The following is a 21586-nucleotide window of genomic DNA, read 5'->3' as shown; positions in this document are numbered from 1 at the left end:
GAGGGAGGGAAGAAAGAAGGAAGAAAGGGAGGGAGAAAAGGAAGGAAGGAAAGAATAAAAGGAAGGGAGGAAAGAAGAGAGGAAGAAAAAAGAAAAGGGGAGGGAGGAGGAAGACATTGAAAATGAAGACAAAAGGAAAGAATAAAAATGATAAATAAAGGAAAGGAAGGAAGGAAGAGATGTAGAGGATAAACTGTCTTCATAGGCTGCAACTCTAATTCTTTCCCCATGTACTTTTGCTGGAGGTAAATACTGGGCAAGCTGTGTAGGCAACAGGATGAATTGCAGCTTGCTAAGAAAAGACCCCCAGCTGTCCCGGAGGTGACAACTCGATAGAAGCAGCCAGGAGGGGAATAACTTGATGCTCTTGTAGGAAAGGGGAATGATCCGAGGGAACTCAGAGGTCATCTCAGACACCCTTTTTGTGTCTCAGGCAGGGACTTGACCGAAGGCCAGCTCTTTCCAGTTCCAAGATCATGTGACACCCTATTTGGTCTTTATTGGGGGAGATACTCCCCAAATCCAGTCTCAGCTTTGAGCCTCCCCCTCCCCAGGCAGGGGGGCTGTTTGCTCAGACCAAGAGCCTCCTCAGTCTCAGCCCCTAATCAGAGACCATCAGAAATGGAAGGAATATTAGAGACTACCAGTCCAGCTGGGGAAACAAGCCCAAAGACCCTCAAGGCCACAGAATAAGTGAGTGGCAAGGTCAGGGCTGGAGTCTTGGTCTTTTGACTCTTGGCAATAATAATAGCAGTTCATATTATATAGCATGTTAAACCTACAAAGGGCTCTTTTAACAACACCCCCATGGAATAAGTAGTACAAGTAATATTGTCCCCATTTTACAGATAAGAAAACTGAGGCCCAGAAAGGATCAGGGTTAGAACCCAAGTCATCAGCTGGGGCCCAGTGGATAGAAGGCCGAGCTTACAGTCAGCAAGAGTTCTAATCCAACCTCAGGCACTTACTAGTTGTGTGACTCTGGACAAGTCACTTCATCTCTATTTACCTTAGTTTGTTCAATTATAAAATGGGCATCATAACAGTTCCTACTTCACGGAGTTGTTCCAAGGATCAAATGAGGTGATATTTGTAAAAGGTAGTTAGCACAGTGGCACATAGTAGGTGTTTTATAATGTTTTCTTCCCCATCTAACTCCGGATAATACTAGTGATAGATATAGATCACACATTGATAGCACTTTGAGGTTTGCAAAGCCTGAGATCGAGAATGCAAGTATTACTGTCCTACAGATGATGAGGTTAAATGATTTACCCAGGGTCACACAGTTAATACCTGTCAGAGTCTCTGGCTTCTGAATATCCTTTCCAAAATAGGACATCACCTTTGTCTAGGCACCTCAGCACCAATGGTATCAATGCTGTTTCCTGGAGGAAGGAGAGAGGCTGAGGAGAGGGTGGATTCAATATCCATTTCTTGTTTGCCTGATGGGGTGGTGCCAGGCCTAGTGTTAAGGAGGGGGGTTGCACAGGTATACGGGGAGTGGACTCAGTTCCCTTCCATTAAGAAAGGTGAGATCAGTCTTGCTGGGCTTGAAGGAGGGCGTGGCTAGTTTTAGGGCTGAGGTTAACCCTTGGAGAAGGATTTCAGATGACTCATCTACCCAGAATCCAGAAATCTAGGTTCAAGTCTGGACTCCCTGCTTGCTAACTATGGGACTATGGACCAGTCATTTGTCTCTCTGAGTCTGTTTTTTCATCTATAAGAAATGGGGATAATAATATTCATACTACCTACCTAAGAGGCTTCTGAGGAAAGTGCCTTTATGTAAATACTGAAGAAAATGTTCACATCAACAGGTGTCCCAAAAGTGTTTATGCAGTCCGAAGCTTTTAAAGCTTAGAGCTTATATAAAGGAGGTAAATTAACAAGTTTGAGTGTGTATGTGTGAGTTAAGAAGAAGTGATGAAGTTTACCTAGGTGACCCTAAGTATCTCTAAAGCTTTTTGTCTCCTCTGTTTTCATTTCATAGGATCATAGTTCTGAAGTTGGAAGGGACCTGGGGGTCTTTTAGTCCAGATTCTTTGTTTTACAGATGGGGAACCTGATGCAAAGCATGGTTAAGTGACTTGACCAAGATAAATAACCCATCCCAAGTCCACTCCCACCCCACTAGACCAAATCAACTAACTGCTTCAGCTGAGCTCTTCCCCTAGGATTTTGGAAAGCCAAGACTTATTTGGGGACAAATAGTCAAGGGTCAGATGTACACCTGGGAAAATAGACCTGAGCGATGATCCAAACTGCCCACTCAGAATTAGAATGTCAGAGCTGGAAGGGCCCTTCAATGAAAAATAGTAGAGTCTAGCTCCCTTAATCTACAGATTGGGGAAACTGAGGCAGAGATTCCAAAAAGTAACGTGCAAAATCAGACGGCTAGAGTTTGGACTCTTAGCTATAAAGCCAGCTCTCAAACCCAGCTTCTTTCCTCTACTTCAGATTACTACTACCCACTTTCTCCAAGGTCTATACCTAGTCAGTACCTGGGGAGGGGAGGGTAAGGTGTATGGGCACATCTCCACACACACTATGTGTTTTTGTAACAGATTGTTTCAGCTTGAAATCTCCTGCCCATAAGATCTCAGGTGTGTGTGTGTGTGTGTGTGTGTGTGTGTGTGTCTGTCTGTCTGTCTGTCTGTCTGTCAGTCCGTAGTGGGGTGGGGGACAGGAGGAGCTTCACCTCCCAGCCTTACTCTGGGGCTCCAAACTTTGGTCACAGAGGTTAAAGCTTCAGGATGCCGCCTAGTGGTGCCTGTCGGAATCGCACTTCAGCGGCAGCCTGGAGATTTCTCCAACTTATTTTTGGCAGCAGACTAACTTTATCATGACTATTAATATTAATATCACCAGAGATGCTTTTATTGTTATTTAAAGATACAGTTCACGGGCAACTGATATTGCCTCTGGTTGAAGACTTTCAAGATTATAGTCCATCCAGGGCAGACGGAGTGATGAGCTGGGGTCGGGATGGGGGGACATTGGAAACAATTCTAGGCTAGCAATCCCCCATCTGCCGTTCCCTAACTGCATGACCTTGGCCATTTCACATCCCTTCTCTGGGCTTCCTTTTCTCGTCAGAAAAGAGAGGATTAAACCGCATGGCTGATCGTTTCCAACTCTGGCATTATGAGATTCATAACTTGCTTGTAGAGAAAATGGTGGAAATGGGGCAGATTTCTTAAATCTTTCAAAAGGTTTTGAGTTGTGCAGTTAGGTGAGCACAGTGGATTGAGTACTGGGCCTTGAGATGAGGAGTCTTGAATTCCAATCCAGCCTCAGACACTTAGGACACACATGACCCTGGGTGGGTCACTTAACTTCTTACACTGAGTTTCCTCAGCTGTAAAATGGGGATAATAATAGTACCTGCCTTTGAGGGTTCTTGTGAAGATCAAATTAGTTATCTAGAGTAGGTGCTCTAAAAGACCCTCATTCCCATCCTTCTTCCCCCCCAAAAAAGTCTCCCAAATCCAGTGAAACTCACCTAGACCTGTCTTTGCCCTGAAGCTGGCTAGTGCTCGGATCCCCTCATTTCCCAGCCTGTTTGGTTGGCAGTACTGTGGAGTTAGCCTTTGTGACTCTTTGGACAATGTAGGCTTTATGTATGTATATGGGGAGGAACGTAGAGAAACGGACAGAGACAGTCCCTGTATGTGGCTCCCAGAAACTAAGGACCCTGGAAAAGAGGCCGAGAGAAGAGAGAGCTACTTGGGAGGCACAAGATGGGGGCCAGAAATGGGGATCAGGTGAAGAAATGGATTTTCCTCTGACCTTTTTCACTCCTGCTTAAAATGAAGGGAGACTAGAATGGGGGAGACTGGGAAATTCCTAATCCCTATGGGCATGTGGCAAACAGAGCCAAGGTTAGTGCTCTCTCTCTCTCTCTTCTCTCTCTCTCTCTCTCTCTCTCTCTCTCTCTCTCTCTCTCTCTCTCTCTCTCTCTCTCTGTCTCTCTCTCGGCTTATGACAGTGGGGAGGCCAGAAAGCTTGATCCACCGTATCTCAAAGTTTTATTTCAGAGTCAAAAACTTGAGAGAAAAATCCTAGGTCTGGGGAAGATAGGGAAAGAGGAAAGAACCAGCTCATCCTCTGTCTGTCCAGCTCCCTCCCCCACCCCCAGCCACAGGAATTAAACAAAGCATTGAAATTTGAAACTCCAGATAGAAGAGCACTTGGGTATAATTGCTACCTAGTCTGCATAATCTTTTCAAATAAACACCACCCCCAACCTGGAGATCTTTGGTTTCTAAAGCATGTGTGTCCTCGTAGATACTGAGTCTCTGTTATGTGTCCCTGAGAGAAAGAGCAGCTGGTAGGATGGGTACAGCCCTGGGCTTGTGTTCAGGAGACTTAACCTATAATCTTACCTCACTCAGACATTCACTGACCGTGCAATTGCGGATGACGTCACAACAGCTCCCAGACTCAGTTTCTTCAACTGTAAAATAAACAATAATATGTGTGAACTATATCTCCCTGGATGGTTGTGAGGAAAACATTAGGAGCCTAAAAATCTGTCCAGAGGATTTCTCTGTCATCTCCTTCACTGGGGGTCATGTCACATTCCTATGGGGCTATCAGAGTTTGTGTATTTGTCTAGAAAGAAAGCATACCTGTTTCTAAAAAGTGGTCAGTGGATTGAGTGCTGTGGGGGTTTCTCCTACCCATCTTTGTATCCCCAGGGCCTGATTTCTGATCCTGTATCCAAAAGGCAATTCATAAGTGCTCCTTTCCTGCAAATGAGCATCACAGCCTGAAATGATGAATGGGCCTTTGTAGCTTGCCTGTCTGTTTCAGTCTTTAAAGTTATAGAGAGGTGTTACTTTGTAGCGGTATCTGCCTTTACAGGTGGAGGTGGAAGTGTTTGGAGTCTAGAGATTGAGTTTGTCTTTGTAGTGGTGTCTCTCTTGGGTTGTATCTACAGAGGAGTGCATGTGCGTCTTTGTAGTTGTGTGTCTATGTATCAGGGATCCCGCACTTCATTTTCTTTTGGGGTTTGACTGCAGATTCTCCAACTTTTGGGGGGGTGTTGGGACTCTCATTGGGAAGCCAGGCCACCTACCCAGCTTCTCTCTCCTCCCTGAGGGGAGCCAGACAGTCTCCAAGGAGAAGACTAGGCCCCTGATCTCCCCAGTGCTTCTGCAGACCCTGAGCCAGCTAGTTCGGCCTGGCGCCAGAATGATCGTTTGCCTTATCCCCTGGAGCACCCATCGGGAAACAGACTGACCAGATCAGAGATAGCGGCTGGCGCTGGGGGGCTAGGAGCCCCAAGGGGGTATAGGAAGCGTTTGCTGGGAGAGCTGTTTTTCTTCTTCCTAGAGACCAGATGTAATGGGGGCAGGATTAGGGGAGTGGTCTCAGAGCTTATCTCTCCCCCTCTTGTCCCCCAACCCTTCCACTGAGCCCAGCACTTGCCTTGGTGGTCTCTGGGGGTTGTGAATGAACAGGCCGCACCTACCAAGTGGAATCCTCTCCTCTTCAGAACATAAGCACACATGAGGACCCCGGTTTTGGGGGGGCACAGCTCTGGATTCTACTTAGCTTGCTCCATTATCTGTGGGCACCCAAATTAGGGGCAGAGTTTGGAGCAGGGCTGCTGGTGATGAGGGATTCCGATGGGCTGGGGAGGGCTCCTGGATGCCCTTCCCCAGCCCTGCCAGGTCAGAACACAGCCCTGGAGCCCACTCCCCAGGTGAGACTGGGGAAAGCTGGATGGGAAAAGTCCAAGGCAGGTTAAAAAAATCTTAACCTGCTTCCTTGGCCTGGCACCTTCCCTGGGTTAAAGGTCCTATTTCTTTCTGTACCTCTTCATTTCTAAGCCCCTACCCCCAACTCCCAGCCTCTGAAGGGGGACTTTTCAGACTCTTTGCCCTAATTAGACTAGGGAGGGAGTCAATCATTAAGAACTTACTGTGTGCCAGGCATCTTGCTGGGGATACAAACAAAGATAGAGGTAAGTCTCTGCTCTCAAAGAGCTTATAATCTAATGGGGAGGGTGGAGAGAACAGGCAGACAACTCTGCACAAACAAGACATAGACAGGATAAATTAAGGGGTAGTCTGAGAGGGGAGGTACTAAGATTAAGGATGAAAGAGAAAGATTGATGGTCCCTCTTCTCCCCAGGTCCACAAACTTGGTTTCCTATTTTGAATAACTACAGAGGCAGCTACTTCCAATCTCCTTTGCCCCCTTCCAGAAACACTTCCTGTTAGCAGAACAGGACAAATGAGTCACGAAGTTTGGCCCCCTCCTCTATCACCTGCAGCTTTTGTCAGGGCCTGATCTATGCTATTTGTCAACTGGGGAGAGGGGCTGGATTTTCCCTTGGGGAAGTGGTCAAATTCCAGGAAGACGAAAGGGCAAAAAGCCATCTTTTGGTCTAGCCTGGGTTGAAAGCAGTGACTCAAATTGGGTTGTTGTGTGTCTGAATCCTGGCCCTGGCTTCTACTACCTGCACCACCTTGGTCCAGTGGTCTCCCTTTTCTGGGGCTTACATTTCTCGGCAAGATGAGGAAAGGAGCAGATGAAATGTCAATTCCAGCTCAAAATCTCTGGTCTTACAAACCACTTCCAATCCCTCTAGCCCTTTCTTCTTCACAGCCTTCTCAATCCTATTCCCTGTTATGTTTCATCCCCTACAGTCCAAACTTCCTCCATCCCTTCTAGTGGAAACTGGAAATTTTATGACAAAAAAATACACATACACACCCAACAATTCTCTGTTCCTTACAAATCCCACACTTAAAATAAATCCATGACTTAATAAAATCATAGTAGGTGGCCCACTGGCCCTGGAGTCAGGAGGACCTGAGTGCAAATCCATCCTCAGACACTTGACACTTACTGTGTGACCTTGGGCAAGTCACTTCCCCCTTCCAAAAAAATCATAGGAAGTTTGTTCTGGAAAGGATCTCAGAGAAACTATGGTTCTCTCATGGAACATATGAAGAAACTGAGGCTCAGACCTTGACTTGTGTAACAAGTTACTGTCAGGACCAGGACTAGAGTCGAGGCCTCCTGCTGCTCAGATCCAAGCTTCCTCCCCATTAACACCATTAGTATTACACACCTGACTATCATCCCCAGGGGAAATCCCAGAGAAGAACTTCCCCCAAAGGATTTTAAGGAAAAAAGAGGCAAAGGGGATCCAAGAACGTAAGATGATTGTAGAGAATCTAGACTACACAGCCTCTTCAACTTTGGAAAGGAGGAATGAAGGTCTTGGGGAAAGGTATCTAGACCCCACGCCCTTCAATTCAATAGAACAGGAGTTAACCTTTTTTGTTTCCCAGAGTCCTTTGGAAACCTGGCAAAGCTTTTGGACCCCTTCTCAGAATTATGGTTTAAAATACTTGAAAGAAATGTTAAATCTCAGCTAGAGGTTAGTGAAAATAAAGATGTAATTTTTTTCACCATCCAGGTTTCCAGATCCCTTGAAATCTATCCAGGACCTCAGGTTAAGCCCAGTTGCACCAGAGGAAATCCTCAAAAGCCTGAAGCCAGACTTAGGCACCTATTCTACCGAAGCCGCAGCTCCCCAGCCCTATACACTGGAGTATCTGGCCCAGAACCCATCACACTAAGCGGGGGGATTGGGGTGTGGTGAGCAGGGAATTGTAGAGATAGGATTCAGGTGAGGGGTGTACGGCAGGAAATCTGGGTGACAATCAGAGAAGGAATTCAGGACTATGTCAAGATACCAGGGAAGAGGCAGGCACTACCCAAAGGAGAAAGCTAAGGGTTATGGGGGGGGGAGGAGGAGAGGGGAGGTTAGTGAGAAAGTTGAAGGGGAAGGCGAGAGGAAGGTGAAGTCAAGTACCATCCGGGAGTTCGTGCCAGGCCGCCGGGTTTTCCGTAGAGCCGGGTCCTGCGCTTCGCAAGTCCCCCCTGAGGGGCCCCTACCTTTACGAGAGCAGCGCCCGGGCGGACGTCGGATCCCCCCTAGTATCCGCCCCTCCTCACGAGGCTCCTCCTTCTTTCCCTCCCTCTCCCCTAGTCTCCCCTAAGCTCCTGGACTCCGGCGAGCAAGCGGGACACCTCGGCATTGTGGCTGGCGGCCTGGGCAAGGGAGGATGCCGGAGCCCAGCTGAGTGGCCGCTGGAGGGGAGCGCGGGCGGGCAGGCTGCCAGCGGAGAGGAGGAGGAGGAGAAGGAGGAGGAGCCGTGGGCTGAGCTGCGCTGCGCTGACCGCACTCACTCGCAGCTCAACTTCGGAGAGAGCGGAGGGAGCCGCCGGAGCCCGCAGGCAAGGAGGGGCACGAAGTAGCCTGGCACCGGAGAGGGCACCGGGCGCCGCTGCGCTCGCAGTCCTTGCGCGGCGCAGCAGCGGCGGCCGCCTCCTCCACGCCGCTCCGCGCCTGGGCACCAGTGCCCCTGTGCCTCCCTCCCCAAAGCGTGGCTGGCAGTGCCCCCAGGGTGGGCACGGGCTGGCGCAGCCGGGCGGCCGGAGGCCGGAGGTTGGAGGTACTCAGGAGGACGAGGACGAGAAGGAAGAGGCGGCGGCGGCGGCGGCGGCGAGGCTGGGGCCAGGGAGAGATCCCTGGGGGAGAGGCGCCGGAGCCTGGCTGGGGAACGATGTTAGCTCGGAGCGCGGCTGCTGCGGCGGCGGCGGCGGCGGCGGCGGCGCCCCCGGCAGGGCGAGGGGCGCGCCTCCTGGCCTTCCTGCTGCTCTGGAACTTGAGGCTGTGCGGAGCAGGTACGGAGATCGGGGATCCAGCATCGGGGACTCCGAGGTGTGGGGCGTCCGTCGCATGGGGGCCTTGGCCACCACCACAGGGATCCTAACCCCTCCAAAAATTCCACCGACACTAATAGATCTCCAGCCCTTGATGATCCTCTAGGCAAAGGTCATTGCTAACCTGCAGCGGCTCCCGGGGGTGGGGGGAGCCCATTACTGCCCCCTGGGGCGAGGAGAGAGAGGGAGTTAGGAGGCCAAAAGTTCAATGCCAAGAGACCCCAGTTGGGTGATTGAGATTTCCCTTTGGATGGAAAAGTGGAAAATTTGGCCGGCAGATCAGTGTGAGGGGAGGGGATGGAGGGATGGCGTCTCAGACGGTTCTCCGGCTCCGGCTCCCGCTCCCGCTCGGGGGAGCTTAGTTTGGATGGCAGGGTCTGGCTAAAAGGTTTCTCGCCGCGGTCCCGACTCTCCCAAGTCGAAATCTTTCTCCTACGTGCTTGAGCGTAGCCCCAGGTAGTGAAAGCATCAGCTCCAGCGTCCTCGAGAATCCCCAGGAACCCGGGAGGGACCGGGGAAGGGCGGGCGAGGTGCACGCGGGATGCGCGGTGGTACTCCGAATCTTTCGAGGCAGCTTCCCAGGCGCGTTCCGTCTCCTTGGCCTCGGGCTCTTACTCTTCTCGGGCTGGAATCAACAGAAAAGCGTGGCCACGGAGCGGGAGAGCTGCGGAGCCCGGGCCAGCGCGCCGACACTTCGGGGTCTGCAGGCGCACGGAGCTCTGGATCCTGAAGGACGAAACGGCTCTGCTATGCTCGAGCTGGGACGAGCCCGCGTAGGGCAGCGGCTGCGGAGGGCTGGGCGGGTGGGGCAGGGTGGAGTAGGTGCGGAGCAGGCCGAGCTCCCCTTTAAGTAGGTCACTCCTTCCCTCTGCTCTCCATCGGGCCGCCTGGCCCGGGAGGGCTGCGCCCCAGCCGCCCAGGGCCCTGGCTCTCGCCTTAGGGAAGGAAGAAATCCCCAGGCGGGACGTGTGCCTCTATGTTTGTGAGTATGTAGTGGGGTTGGGGGGCGGGGGAGGTGTCGGCTCTTCGGCTGGGATACGGCGCCTTCCCACCCAGCGCCAGTCACTAATCCCAGCGTCTTCCGATTCTCCATGTGACCTTAAGTCTGCTGGGCCCTAGGAAAGGTGGGAAAAGAAGCAAAGCATCTCTCTCCTGCTCCCGGAGCCCGGGCAGGTGGGACTGGGACCCGAGCTGAGCGCTGGCTGCTTGGCAGTGTGCATGTGTGTCTGTTTCTTGTTTGTGTACGTGATTGTGGATGTGCTATATGAAGTTCTTTCTTCGAGTTCAGGCCCAAAGCATATGTGGCTTGGGGGAGGGGGCAGAGGAGGGTGGTAGTTATCTATATTACTTTTCCCTCCTACCCCCCCCTCTCACTCCCTTCACTATAACAAATGGCTGTCACCTTGGGGGCTGATAATTTGTTAGTCCAGTCACTGGGTCTGGTAACACTGGGTTTGGTCTTAAACAACCCCCTCCCTTCTCTGCCCAGTCTTTCTTTTTTTTCTGTTTTTATTTTTGTTTCTTGAACTGTAAAGTTCCAAAACTTCTCATTTCATCTCCTAGGCAGCCTTTGGGGTTTAAACATGAATACTGAAGTTGGAAATGAGTGCTAATTGATAGAAGGAGGACTGGGGAATGGACAGTACTGTTTTAAGAGTGATGGTATAAGGTTCCAAGGTTTGCAAGTCACTTACTGTATTATCTCATTTGATCCTCACAACAACCCTTGAAAGTAGGTGCTATTATTATTCCAGTTTAACAAATGGGGAAACTGAGGCTGAGATAGTCTGGGGCAGCATTTGTACTGATTCCAAGTCCAGAGCTCTATCCGCTTTGCCACCTAGGAATGTGGTCTTGTGGGTGACTGCTGAGAGTATTTTCATGGAGTTGAAAATCAAGGTATTGGATGATTCATGCTAGTGATCCTGGACAGAGAGAGTCAGAGAGGAGTTTTGGGGGTTTGGATTATGAGGAGAGGGTTGGCACATTGAGGAGTACTAAGCCAGATTTTCATTGTTGCACATCTTAGGGCTAGCAGGGTATCTTGGACCATCTCTCTTCCGAGAGGGGATAACCCAGAGGAACTGGCTGTCCCAGTAGGCCTGTTTAATAAAGTGCCTGGTCCCTACCTTGCCTGGAAATAACAGTACCCAGCTAGAGCTGGCCTTAATAGTAGGCTTTGATTTCTCTCTCTTGTGTTTGAATGTGGGGTTTAAATGATACTTATTACCGGCTGCACCCAGGTGCTGCATGCCCACCACCTTGGAGAGGCTGCTAACTAGTACAGCTTCCTGTGGCTTCTCCTTTTGGGTCCCCCAAATTTGGGAGTTTAATCCTTAAATTTGTGGGTTGGAGAGTTTTTTGTCTTCCTCCAAGGTACAAGAATACATATAGAACACAGGTGCACAAAGGTTTTTTTTCTTCTGCCTTTCACTAGTCCCATTGTGGGGGCTACAGGGCGAGCCTAGAGTCCTGATGATCCTAATTCAAATCCAGCCTTAGACACTTAGTAGCTGTATGACCCTGTTCACCTCTGTTGCCTCAGTTTCCTCAACTGTAAAAAGTGGATGATAACAGCACTTACCTCTCAGGACTGTGAAAACCAAATGATATAATAATTATAAAGCACTTAGCACTGTACCTGGCACATATTAGTTTTTTTTTAATATTTTTTCGAATTACATGTATAAACAATTTTTAATATATTTTTTAAAAATTTTGAGTTCCAAATCTTCTCCCTCCTTCCCTCCCTCCTTCCCTATTCCCTCATTGAGTAGGCAAGCAATTTGATATTGGTTATAAAAAACATAGTGCTTTGTAAATGTTAGTAATTATTATTATTTCAAACCTCGAAGCATTCAGTTTTACAGATATGGAAAAAGAAGTTAAAGAAATTTGCTTTCCGTAGGGCTTAGTCTGTCAGTGGCAGTCTTTCCTGGGATTTTTGATTCCTTGTTATTTAATAATAATAATAACTAGCATTTACAAGATAGCAATTACAAACATTATCTCATTTTATCCTCACAATGATTCTGGGAGATAGGAGCTAGTGTTATTCTCTTTATACAGATGGAAACTGAGGCACAGAGAGGTTAAGTGAAGTGTATGATCAGATAGCAAGTAAGAGTCTGAGAATGGTTTGAACCTCCAGTCTTGATTCCAGATCTAGTGTCCTAACCACTGCGATGCCTAGCTGCCTTAGTTTCCCTTTTTGTCCAAAGAGAAGGTTTTTGCAGCTTCCACCTGGGACCTCCAGAAGAACATAAACCTTATAGAGCTAGAGATAGAAAGGACTCAGAAATCATACAGGCCAATTAATCTATTTGGTGCTCATTTTACAGATAAGGAAATGGTCACATAGGTGGTAAAACATCAGATGTAGGATTTGCACTCACCTCTTCTGACTTAAGAGCCATTGCCCCTTGTGTTGTACCAGGCTGCCTCCTTTGACACATTCCACCAAGGTTCTCAGAGTCTCAAGGAGACTTCCCTCTCCATCTCTGCTTGGCCTTCATTTCCTGAGCCCTCAATGAAAAACAGAGGAGAGAGCTGCTCAACAAGGGACCTTCGCCCTGCTGACCTTCCTATACTCCCTCCTGGGATCCTCACCCTGTTGGCCTTCCTTTTCTCCCTCCTGGGACCCTCCCCCTGTTTACCTTCCCTTCCTCCCCCTTGACTTCTGGGGAGAGGGAAGAGAAAGAGAGAGCACAAGGGATTGTAACAACAGGGAGAACATAAAGTTTGATGGCTTCTGAATTTGGTGAATGAGATCAAGTTATAAAATTGTTAGTCCTGAGAGGAAGATACCAGTGACAGACTGGCAGGCAAGCAGGCAGGGAGGGACCACTTCAGAGGGACCAGGCTTATCCTCATAACTCCTTATCTGCCCCCCCAATCCATCAAACATTCTTCTTCCCCTGAGCCTTTCTGGGGTGGCAAGGAGTTCTGCAGAAACCAAGGTGTGATGACAAGCCTTTCATTTGAAAGTATGATTAAAAGCTGTAGTTTTTCCCGTATCCCTGGGAGTGTGTTTCCTTTCCTTCCCTTGCCTCCACACTTTACCAAGCAGTTCTCTCACCTAAACAAATGGAAAGTCAAGAGGGTTATAATGAGTTTTCTCATTAGAGCCCAAGTACAGAGGAGGGCTATTTTTCTGCCCCTTCCGTTCACAAAGATCTGTGGAAGGGAAGGCCTTAGAAGTTAAGAAACCAAAGGAACCTAAGCGATTATTTAATTCACTCCCTCTCGTTTTACAGATGGGGAAACTGAGGCAAAGTCCTATTTTTTTTCAGGGTCACATAGTAGCTTAGTGGCAGAGTGAACCACTCTTTCCACGGCACTTACCTTTTGATTATAAGCCTTCCTGGCTGGTTCAGGACCTCTGGGCAGTCTGTGAGCATCTGGAATTGTAAAATTGATTCCTCCAGTGGGAACAAGTTATGAATGAGGGTGAGGAGTAGGGGTCCCAATCCCATTGGTAGGATTGAGTTGGATGAGGGAGTTGAGGACTGAGGACATTGGTGGTGAGTGTTGTGATCTTGCCCAGAGCTGGAGGTGAGGGGAATGACTGTGGGACTGGAGGTTCATCGAAGAGTCTGAGCATCATCCCTGTGCCAGCCGGGCACTGGCCTTACACAGAGGACTGACTGGCAGGTGGATTTGGCCTGCTCTGCATCACTTCCTCCATAAACAGCTTAGATTGGGAGGGGGGAGGGAGATTAAAAGGTATAAACAAACCAAGCCCATTTGGGTAGCACCACCTTATTTGTAGTCTTTTTATAGTTCATCAGAGATCTTTGTATTCAATGACAGCCTGATTTGTTCCCCAATTTCCAAGGAATTCAGTGTCCCTGTTGGTGAGTGGGTTACTCTAGGATGCAGATGGATTGGAGAGCTGGGTTGTTGAGACATTGATTGCCCTTGATGGGATTTGCCTCTCAGCCCCATCTTGGAGCTGATGTGGCCCTCTGGGAAAGGGGTCAGGGTCTCTGGGGTAGGAAGGAGGTCAGTTCTAAGCTCCCAAACTCTCTCCAATCCCTAGGTATGGGGAGAATAGGTAGGGCTGGCCCACCAGGCAGGCATACCCAAAATAGTGCAGTCCTGTTGGGGGAGTCTCACCCCAAGCCTGCTTACTGAACATATGGGCTTGTGAACAGACGGAGGGGGGGAGGGAACCAGTTTGGAGCCTGTAGCTCAGCCGCCTGCCTCCAAGGAGGGGGGAGAAGTTGGTGAGAACTGAGAATGGATAAGAATGGGATGAGTGAGCAAAGTGGAGGGAGAGAGAGAAAGAGAGAGAAGAAAGGAGAGAAGGGAGGGAGGGAGGGAGAGAGAGAGAGAGAGAGAGAGAGAGAGAGAGAGAGAGAGAGAGAGAGAGAGAGAGAGAGAGAACACACGAAAGTCTACTGTTTATTGGGTGACATCTGGGGGCCATAGTGGACCGCAGCACTGGGAGAGCCCCCTGGAGGCTGGAGGCAGAATCAGCTCCGCTCTTGGATGGGACAAGAGAGAGAAGGGGCTCTGGGAGGGGGCTGCTGGGGCTTCTGGAGCAAACTGCTCTTCTGCTGCCGCCCTCCTCACCAGTTTCCTAAACAACTCCCACAATCAGAATCATTAAAGCTTCAGAGGAGAAAAGAAATCAAACAAGGCCAATCTGTGCTCTTTCTTTCAATTTGGAAGAAAGAAAATCCAAAATCTGGAATGAAAGTAACCCACAATCAGTGCTCCTGCTGTTTGGAGAGGAGAGTCAGGGGATGCCTTAATGGCCTCTAGAAGGGCCCAGAAGACATCTTCTCTGCCCTCCCTCTGCCACCCTCTAGAGGCAGCTCGAATGAGGGGAAGAAGGCATTTTTTCTCTCTCTGCCCCATGGATCACTTGACTAGGAAGCCCCTTGATGGTTTTTCTGCTTAGCAGATATAGTCCTCCTCTCCCAAAAGCACTTTGTATTTTATCCTGGTTTACTCTTGTGAGGTCAAATACACCACCCTGTTCACTTTGCAGATGAGAAGCTGAGGCCCAGAGAGTGGAAGTGATTTGCCCAGTCATACACATCAAGTTAACAGACAGAATCTGGATTTTTTGACTCCACATAGAGTGTCCTTTCCGCTGCTCTGGCAGGGCTGATGGAAGCCCATTTTACAGATTCACGTGTTTGTGTCCCTGGTTGGGAGGGGGCAGGAGATACTGTAGGGTAGGGTATATAAGGAAATCAGGCCTAAAGAAGTCTAGAAGAACAGAATCTTAAAGCTCGAAAAAAACTTAGAGGTCTTCGTGTCTTATCCCCCTCACTTCCTAGCAGAGGGATGCTGGTCTGGCCCAGGACAGTGAATTGCCCCAGGTCATACTGCCAGCTTGCACTGGCTTAGTTGAGGGATGCAGTTAGGGTGAACAAGGACAGGTGAGTCCGTCACATCTGAGATGGAGCCTTCTCCCTACTGCCCCCTCCCACCCCCATCTTCTACACGGTCAGAGCTCTCCCCTCCCCCCTGAAGGGCCTCCAGAGTGCATTACTGCAACCACAGAGCTGCTTAAAGCCACAGGTCCCTGCGATTCTCCTGCGCTTTTGGCTTTAGCAATGCTAATGCCAGCGAAAACATTTGCTGAAGTGCACGCATAAATCATGGTTAGTTCTCTCCTACACCTCCTCATCTCTTCTCCCTCCTCCCTTTGTTTTCTCTTCCTTCACTCCAAAAGCTCTGGAATCGCTGGAAGCTCCCGCATTTACTGGGTGCAACAAAGCGGGCTGATTAGCATCTCTTTGGCAATGGGGATTTAATTCGGAGCTGGGCAGCCAGCAGCAGCTTGTGGGCACCTTTTCTTCTCCCTCACACCCTGCCTGCCTCCCCTCCTTTCTTTTCCGCTTTTGCTTCCCTCCTTCCTTCTCCCTCCAAATAAGTGATGCCACCAGGAAACAGGGAGGATGGTAGGGCTGCCACCTTTCTCACCTCCAGAACAGGCTGCTCTCAGCACTTTGTAACTTCCTATGCCCCTCTGGGAGGGGGGAGGTGAGGAGAGAGGGGAGGGAGGCGCCCAGTGTGCTCTGGGTGTGTTTCTACTGCTGTGTGTGCAAAAGGGTGTGAGTGTGTAGATGAGGCAGCAAGGTGTGTTGTGTTCCGTGTGAAAGTATCCAACTGTGTTATGTGTGGTAGCATGTGTAGATGGGGATGTAGCCTGTATTAGGCATGTATGTGGTTATATGTCTAGATGGGCATATGGGCTGTGTGTTTGTGTATGTGTGTGTGCTTACTTAGGTGTGTTTTGGATGTGACTTTGGAAGTGCTTCTATGCTTATTGGTGATTATGTAGGTTGTGTGTGTATCTGTGTCTCTATACGTGTGTTTGTCATATTGTATATGTATGTTAGGGTGTGTCCATGATCACACAGCTAGCCTGGCTCCAGATCATACCGTAACAATGGGGTTAAGTGGATGTGGGTGGGTATGGGCTAGAGAAAGGAGGAGAATTGTCTGGTGTGTGTGTGTGTGTGTGTGTGTGTGGCAGGGAGGGGGGGGAGGTTAGAGGTTGTGGTTATATATGTGATAGACAGAATGAGACAGAGGGCAGAAGGCACAATTTGAAATCAAAGAATGCAGATTCAAATCTTGCTCTGCTTCTGTTTGACCTAAGGCAATTTGATTGATTTTCTGGGCCTCAGTTGCCTCATTTGTCAAACTAAATGTAAGTAAGGACGAAATCACCTTTAAAGACCCTCCGGTTCTAGAGCTATGCCCTCATGACCCTTCTGGACCTCACTTTCCTTCTTTGTAAATGAGGGTTTGGATGAGATGACCTCTCAGGTACTTCCCAGTTCTATATTTAAGAAGACTACCAGAGGCACCAGGAAGAATCCCTCGCGTCACTCCCACCCCGGAGTGGGGTGAGGTGGGCGGAGGCCTGGCTGCCGTTTTGTTCTGTCCTGTGCTGTTTGGCCTGGGCATTAGGTGTGTTCCTGGCCCCGGCTCCTGCCCCCAGGGGGCTGTTTCTTGGCACCACCAGTTGGCTAAACATTCACTGCCTGGGACTGGCCAAGAAGGGGCAGGAAAGGTTTAACTGAATTAGAATAAGTAATCAATGCGCACTGCTGGAGAATGGGGGCCTCAGGATGGGGAGGGAGCTGGAGGGGGTGAGTTGGTTTCTACTGTGGGGAGCAGGCTTGGGCAGGAGGACTGGAGACAGGAGGCACCTGTTCCTTTGCAAAGATCTGCCCCACCCTGAGCTCTTTGCTGGCAGTGACATTGGTACTCAGCCTCTTAGGGGCACCTCTGCCTTTTTCTTATCTGTCCTCTGGGGTGCCCAGGGGCCCAGAAGTAGCCTTCTGGTGAGTCCATGGTGCCCTCAGCGGCACCCCCCCCTTCCCAAATCTGGTGGAAGGACACCTTCAGAAAGCAGAGATAGAAGATGTAGCCCTTTACCTCTGGGGCACTTAGTCTAGGAAGGGAGATAAGATATAACCACACAAGTCAAGTTAAATATTCATACATGACAACAATGTGGGAGATGTTAGAGGCTGTATGTGACAGCTGAATACGGGTGAGAAGAGCCTTGAACGCTAGAGCCAGACCTCACTACCGACTGCAAGACCTTCGGCAGGAGCAGAGATGGCTTCCTTCCTGGGTGCTGTGGGGGAGAGCCCAGCATTTGGAGGCAGGATCTGGGCTGGAAGCCCAGCCTAACTCCTTTCTTTCTGACCTTCAACAAATATCTTTTGCTCTCTGGGCTTCAGTGTCCTCTGTAAAGTGAAGGTGTTGGATTCTCCAAGTGCAGTTCAGGGCCCCTGGGGCTCCCTTTGCAGGAGTTTGTGAGGTCACAGCTTTTTTCTGACAGTATTGAGACATTTGAATTTCTGATATTATAAATATCTCTAGCTATAACCCATGTAAACATTGTCATTATTTTAATTTACTTTAAAGTAAATTAATTTAAACAGGATTCTTTGGGGAATCCTTAAGAATTTTTAAGATTTTTACAGTTTATGTTCTTGAGACCCAAAGTTGGAGGACTAGATGACAGCTCCCTTCTCCATGTAGATTTCCTTCTACCCAGATTGTCTTCTCTTAGTATCAGTGACAGATCATCCCAAGACTCTCACCATGAGAGAGGACCTGGGTTCAGATCTCACCTTTATCACTTACTACGTGGTATGACCTTGGAAAAGTCATCTAGTTCCCATGAGCCTCAGTTTCCTTAGCTGTATGATAACACTGGTCTCCTTGATCTCTTTCATCTCTAAATCTGTGATCCTCTAACTCTTTTCCCAGTTCTCCAGAGGCTTCAAAAAAGTCAACATTGTTTCTATAAACCCTGCTTTGGGGCTGGCAGACTGATCTTAGTGGGGGGCTGATCCTGTCCTCTTACCTTGGCTGAGTGGAACTATTCCCATGGCTCAGATCCCACGGTCTCTTCAGCAACAGACACCTCCACATCTGGGGTAGGGGAAAGTACCCTGGATGGAAGGTCACAGCGAATCAGGAAAGGATAGAAGTCATTTTTGCTTATGTGAAATCAGAAAGGGTGGGACTGTTTGTGCCTCTGTGTGTGTGTGTGTGTGTGTGTGTGTGTATGTGTGTGTGTGTGTGTGTGTGTGTGTGTGTGTGTGTGTGTGTGTGTGTACTGGATTTCTCCTCTCCACATTCATCATAATAAAGCTTGCTTTAGGTTAAGGAGAGATGGAGATCAGAGCTACCTGGGCCCTAATTTATGAAGTCACCAGGCTCTGAACTGCTCACTACTTTAAATAGGCTCTTTTATTTATTGTGAACACCAAACCCTTATCCAATGCCTCTGTGGCCAGCACTGTCCTAGGGCTTGGATTGAATGAGTTGGATTGGGTGAACTGGAGTGAGAGACCTCAGCCAAGGCCCACAGGTCTGGCTCTTATTGACCCCCACTGGACAAAGGCCAGCTTCTGGAGCTGTGGCCTTACTCTCCCCATGGGGTCCTGCCTGTCACCAACCTCCTTAGTGACCTCCAGCCCTTCCCATTCACACACATACTTGCAAGGTCCTAGTCCCGGATGATGCAGGGGAGCGATGAGATGTGTTGAAAGAGTGTGGCAAATTGAATTTTGAGGATTTTAACGCTTATTGACTCCATCTGCCTCCAGGCTCCCTGGGAGCCTCAGCTGAAGGCCACCGGAGGAGAGGAAGCCCCAGTGATATGAAGGGCCTTCCTTCTTGGGATAAAGAAAAGGACATTAGGGCCCTGGCCCCTGACCAACTGTGACCTTGGGCGAGTCATTGCCTCTTCTGGGCCTGGATTGTATACTCTACAAAATGAGAGGGTCCTGTCCAATTCTTGCACACTCTATGATCCTTCTCCTTGATTCCATCAGAGAATGCCCCTAGGACTCGATGAGAGACAGACCTCCAAACCCACTTGCGTTTACCAAAGGCCCTTCCTGAAAGTCGATATATCGACTGGAGTGCCCTTGTGTGCATTATGCGTCCCTGGGTTTCTCTCCAGAGTTGTAAATCATCTATCCTGTGGACCTGGGTTTCTGTTTCCTAGCATCATCTGCCTCCTAAGTACTGAAGGAGAGAGAGAGACAGAGAGAGGGAGAGGGAGAGGGAAGGGGGGGAGGGAGAGGGAGAGGGAGAAAGAGAGAGGGGGGGGGGTGAGGGGGAGGGAGAGGGAGAAGGGGGCTGCCTCTCCTATGATCTCCTCCCAAAAGTTCCGAGATTCCTTCCCCCATTGCAGAGAACAGAACTGACCTGTTGATTAGACAGTTGAAGTGAGAAGATCTGGGTTCAAATCTAGCTTCTGATAACTTAATATATCAGTCCTCAGCTGTACAATGAAGCCAGACTAGACATCCTTCCACTGAGATATAGATAGGGCATTGATCAGACCTTTATGATGTTCTGGGAACCATGCTGAGCACATCTTACATCCTGAGAGGGGAAGAGTGAACTAAAAGGGAAAGCTGGCCAGGGAGAGAGAAGCCCAGATGAAGGGCAGTGCCCAGAAAGAGCGTTGGATCCTGGTGAGACAACAGGGAAGCTTTCCAGCCGATGTCCAGGGTGGCACCATGGCTGTAGTCTTGGATTTTGGTGGGCAGGAGGTAAAGATAATCCCTCTGAATGGAGAGCCCATGGGAAAGCTGGAGGTCTAGGAAAGCTTTCCAGTCAAATATATGAACCTGTCTTCCCATCTTGGCCACTTGATAGCTGTGTGACCTTAGGCAAGTCAACTGATCTCTGTAGGCTTCAGTATCCGTGTCTGTCCAACAAGGGGGGCTAGACTTCTGCTCTATGGGCCTCTGATCCATGAGCACCACCAATGTGAATCTTACCATTGGCCTGATCTGAGACTCATACCCGTGGGCTTGCTATTGCAAGCTCACAGGGCATTAAGGGGCCTTGGACTATAGGGGCTGGAGAGGCCAGTATTCCATCAAGCTGGGACCATACTCAAGCATTATATTGCCACTGGACAGATATTTATGAATTAGCTGCTTTTTACAAAGTACCTTGCTAGGCTCTTGGGAGGGGGTAGAGCAAAGATAAGTGAAGTCCTTGCCCTTCTGGATGGTCCTAAACCCTGGTATTATTTCCCTCAGATCAACAGGTCACAAAACCACAGAATTGGAAGAGATCTTGAAGAGGGGAAGGGACTTATCCAAGGTCATACAAAAAAATTTAATTTCCTGTCCTGACTTCTGAGCCAATGGCTTGGTTGGGTGCTGTAGGGCCATGTAAGAGAAGATGGGTCTCATCCTTTGCGGAACTTTCATGGTACACTGCAAGGCAATACATCACAAAATTCCAGGTTGAGAAACTTGGAAGAAGAAAGGCCTTTGAGATCCCTCAGCTCAGTGCCCTCAGTGGTGGTGTGTGCCTGAGTGTGCGATATGGATGTGTAGGTGCTGCAGGAGCTTTGGAAGGAGAGGCATCGCTGTGGTTTGGTCTGGTGAAACCAAAAAAGGCTTCCTGGAGGAAGTGGGCTTGAGATAGGTCTTGAAGGATCAGGAGGATTCAGTGAGGTAGATGAGCATTCCAGAGGTGGGGGGAGGGTTTGGAGGTAGGAAACAAAGTAGCCAGGGTTCACAGGTTACTTTGATTCAGGTCACTTGAATGTGAATTCATTGAATCAGCTGGGGATGTTTTGGCCAAACCAGTGACTTGAGAGGCTGAGGAGAGGGGTTCCTGCCCACCTCAAGATATCCTTTCCTCCCCTGGTGGGTATGTCTGACACAAGAGCCTGGGCTCATCCCCCTCTGTTTTTTTCTGGCCTAAAGAATTTCCTATTTACATTGTACTTTGGGAGGTGTGGGGGACGGGGTGCATGCCTCTTTAGGTGTAGTGTTCCCAACATTGGCCCCACTCCCAGTACTGGGAGATGCTGCCGATTCAGAGAGGATGAGAGGACAAGTTCAGCTGAGATCACCCATGAGCCTGTAGCCCCAGGAGGCCCGAGGAGTGTCTGGAGGCATTACTCACAGTCTAAGGAGAAAGCAAGCAGCCCAGTAATGTGATGAGGAGGTGCCTGCCAGCACAACGTGGGGCCTGAGCACCCACCAGCAAATCGCTAGGAGTAAGGATTGCAAGAAAACTGTTTATGCTCTTGCTAGTAGCTTCCCTTCCCCCCACTCTCCACCTCCAGACAGGCGGTGGGGAGGTGGGGGGTGGTAGTGTGTGACATCAGTCTGATGTCATTGCTGGACAGATCAGAAAGGAGCACCTAGGAGCAGCAGTGATTACGGGGGAGAGGTTTGTCTCCACACTGCCTCCCCTTTTCTCAGCAAGGAGCAGTGACTTCAGAGGGCGACCGTTCAGAATAGAGTGCAAATCTGGCCTCTGGCCTCTGGAATGCTGAAGGGTCTCGCTGGATCTGCAA

The 21586-nt window shown here is 49.4% G+C and overlaps 1 protein-coding gene across 3 annotated transcripts in view; it reads left to right on the top strand.

The window, feature by feature from the left end:
* Positions 1 to 8455: 8455 nt before the first annotated feature.
* UNC5B (unc-5 netrin receptor B) overlaps positions 8456 to 21586 on the top strand; it is a 135966-nt gene continuing 122835 nt past the window's right edge. For all 3 annotated transcript variants that reach the window (XM_072628279.1, XM_072628280.1, XM_072628278.1), the window contains exon 1: positions 8456 to 8715. In XM_072628279.1, the coding sequence (XP_072484380.1) occupies positions 8595 to 8715 (121 nt within the window). In that variant the 5' untranslated portion in view covers positions 8456 to 8594. The remainder of the gene's footprint in view (positions 8716 to 21586) is intronic.

Source organism: Notamacropus eugenii, chromosome 1 (genome assembly GCF_028372415.1).
Source record: "Notamacropus eugenii isolate mMacEug1 chromosome 1, mMacEug1.pri_v2, whole genome shotgun sequence".
In the NCBI taxonomy this organism is placed as follows: domain Eukaryota; kingdom Metazoa; phylum Chordata; class Mammalia; order Diprotodontia; family Macropodidae; genus Notamacropus; species Notamacropus eugenii.
This window is presented reverse-complemented; position numbering and strand designations above follow the sequence as displayed.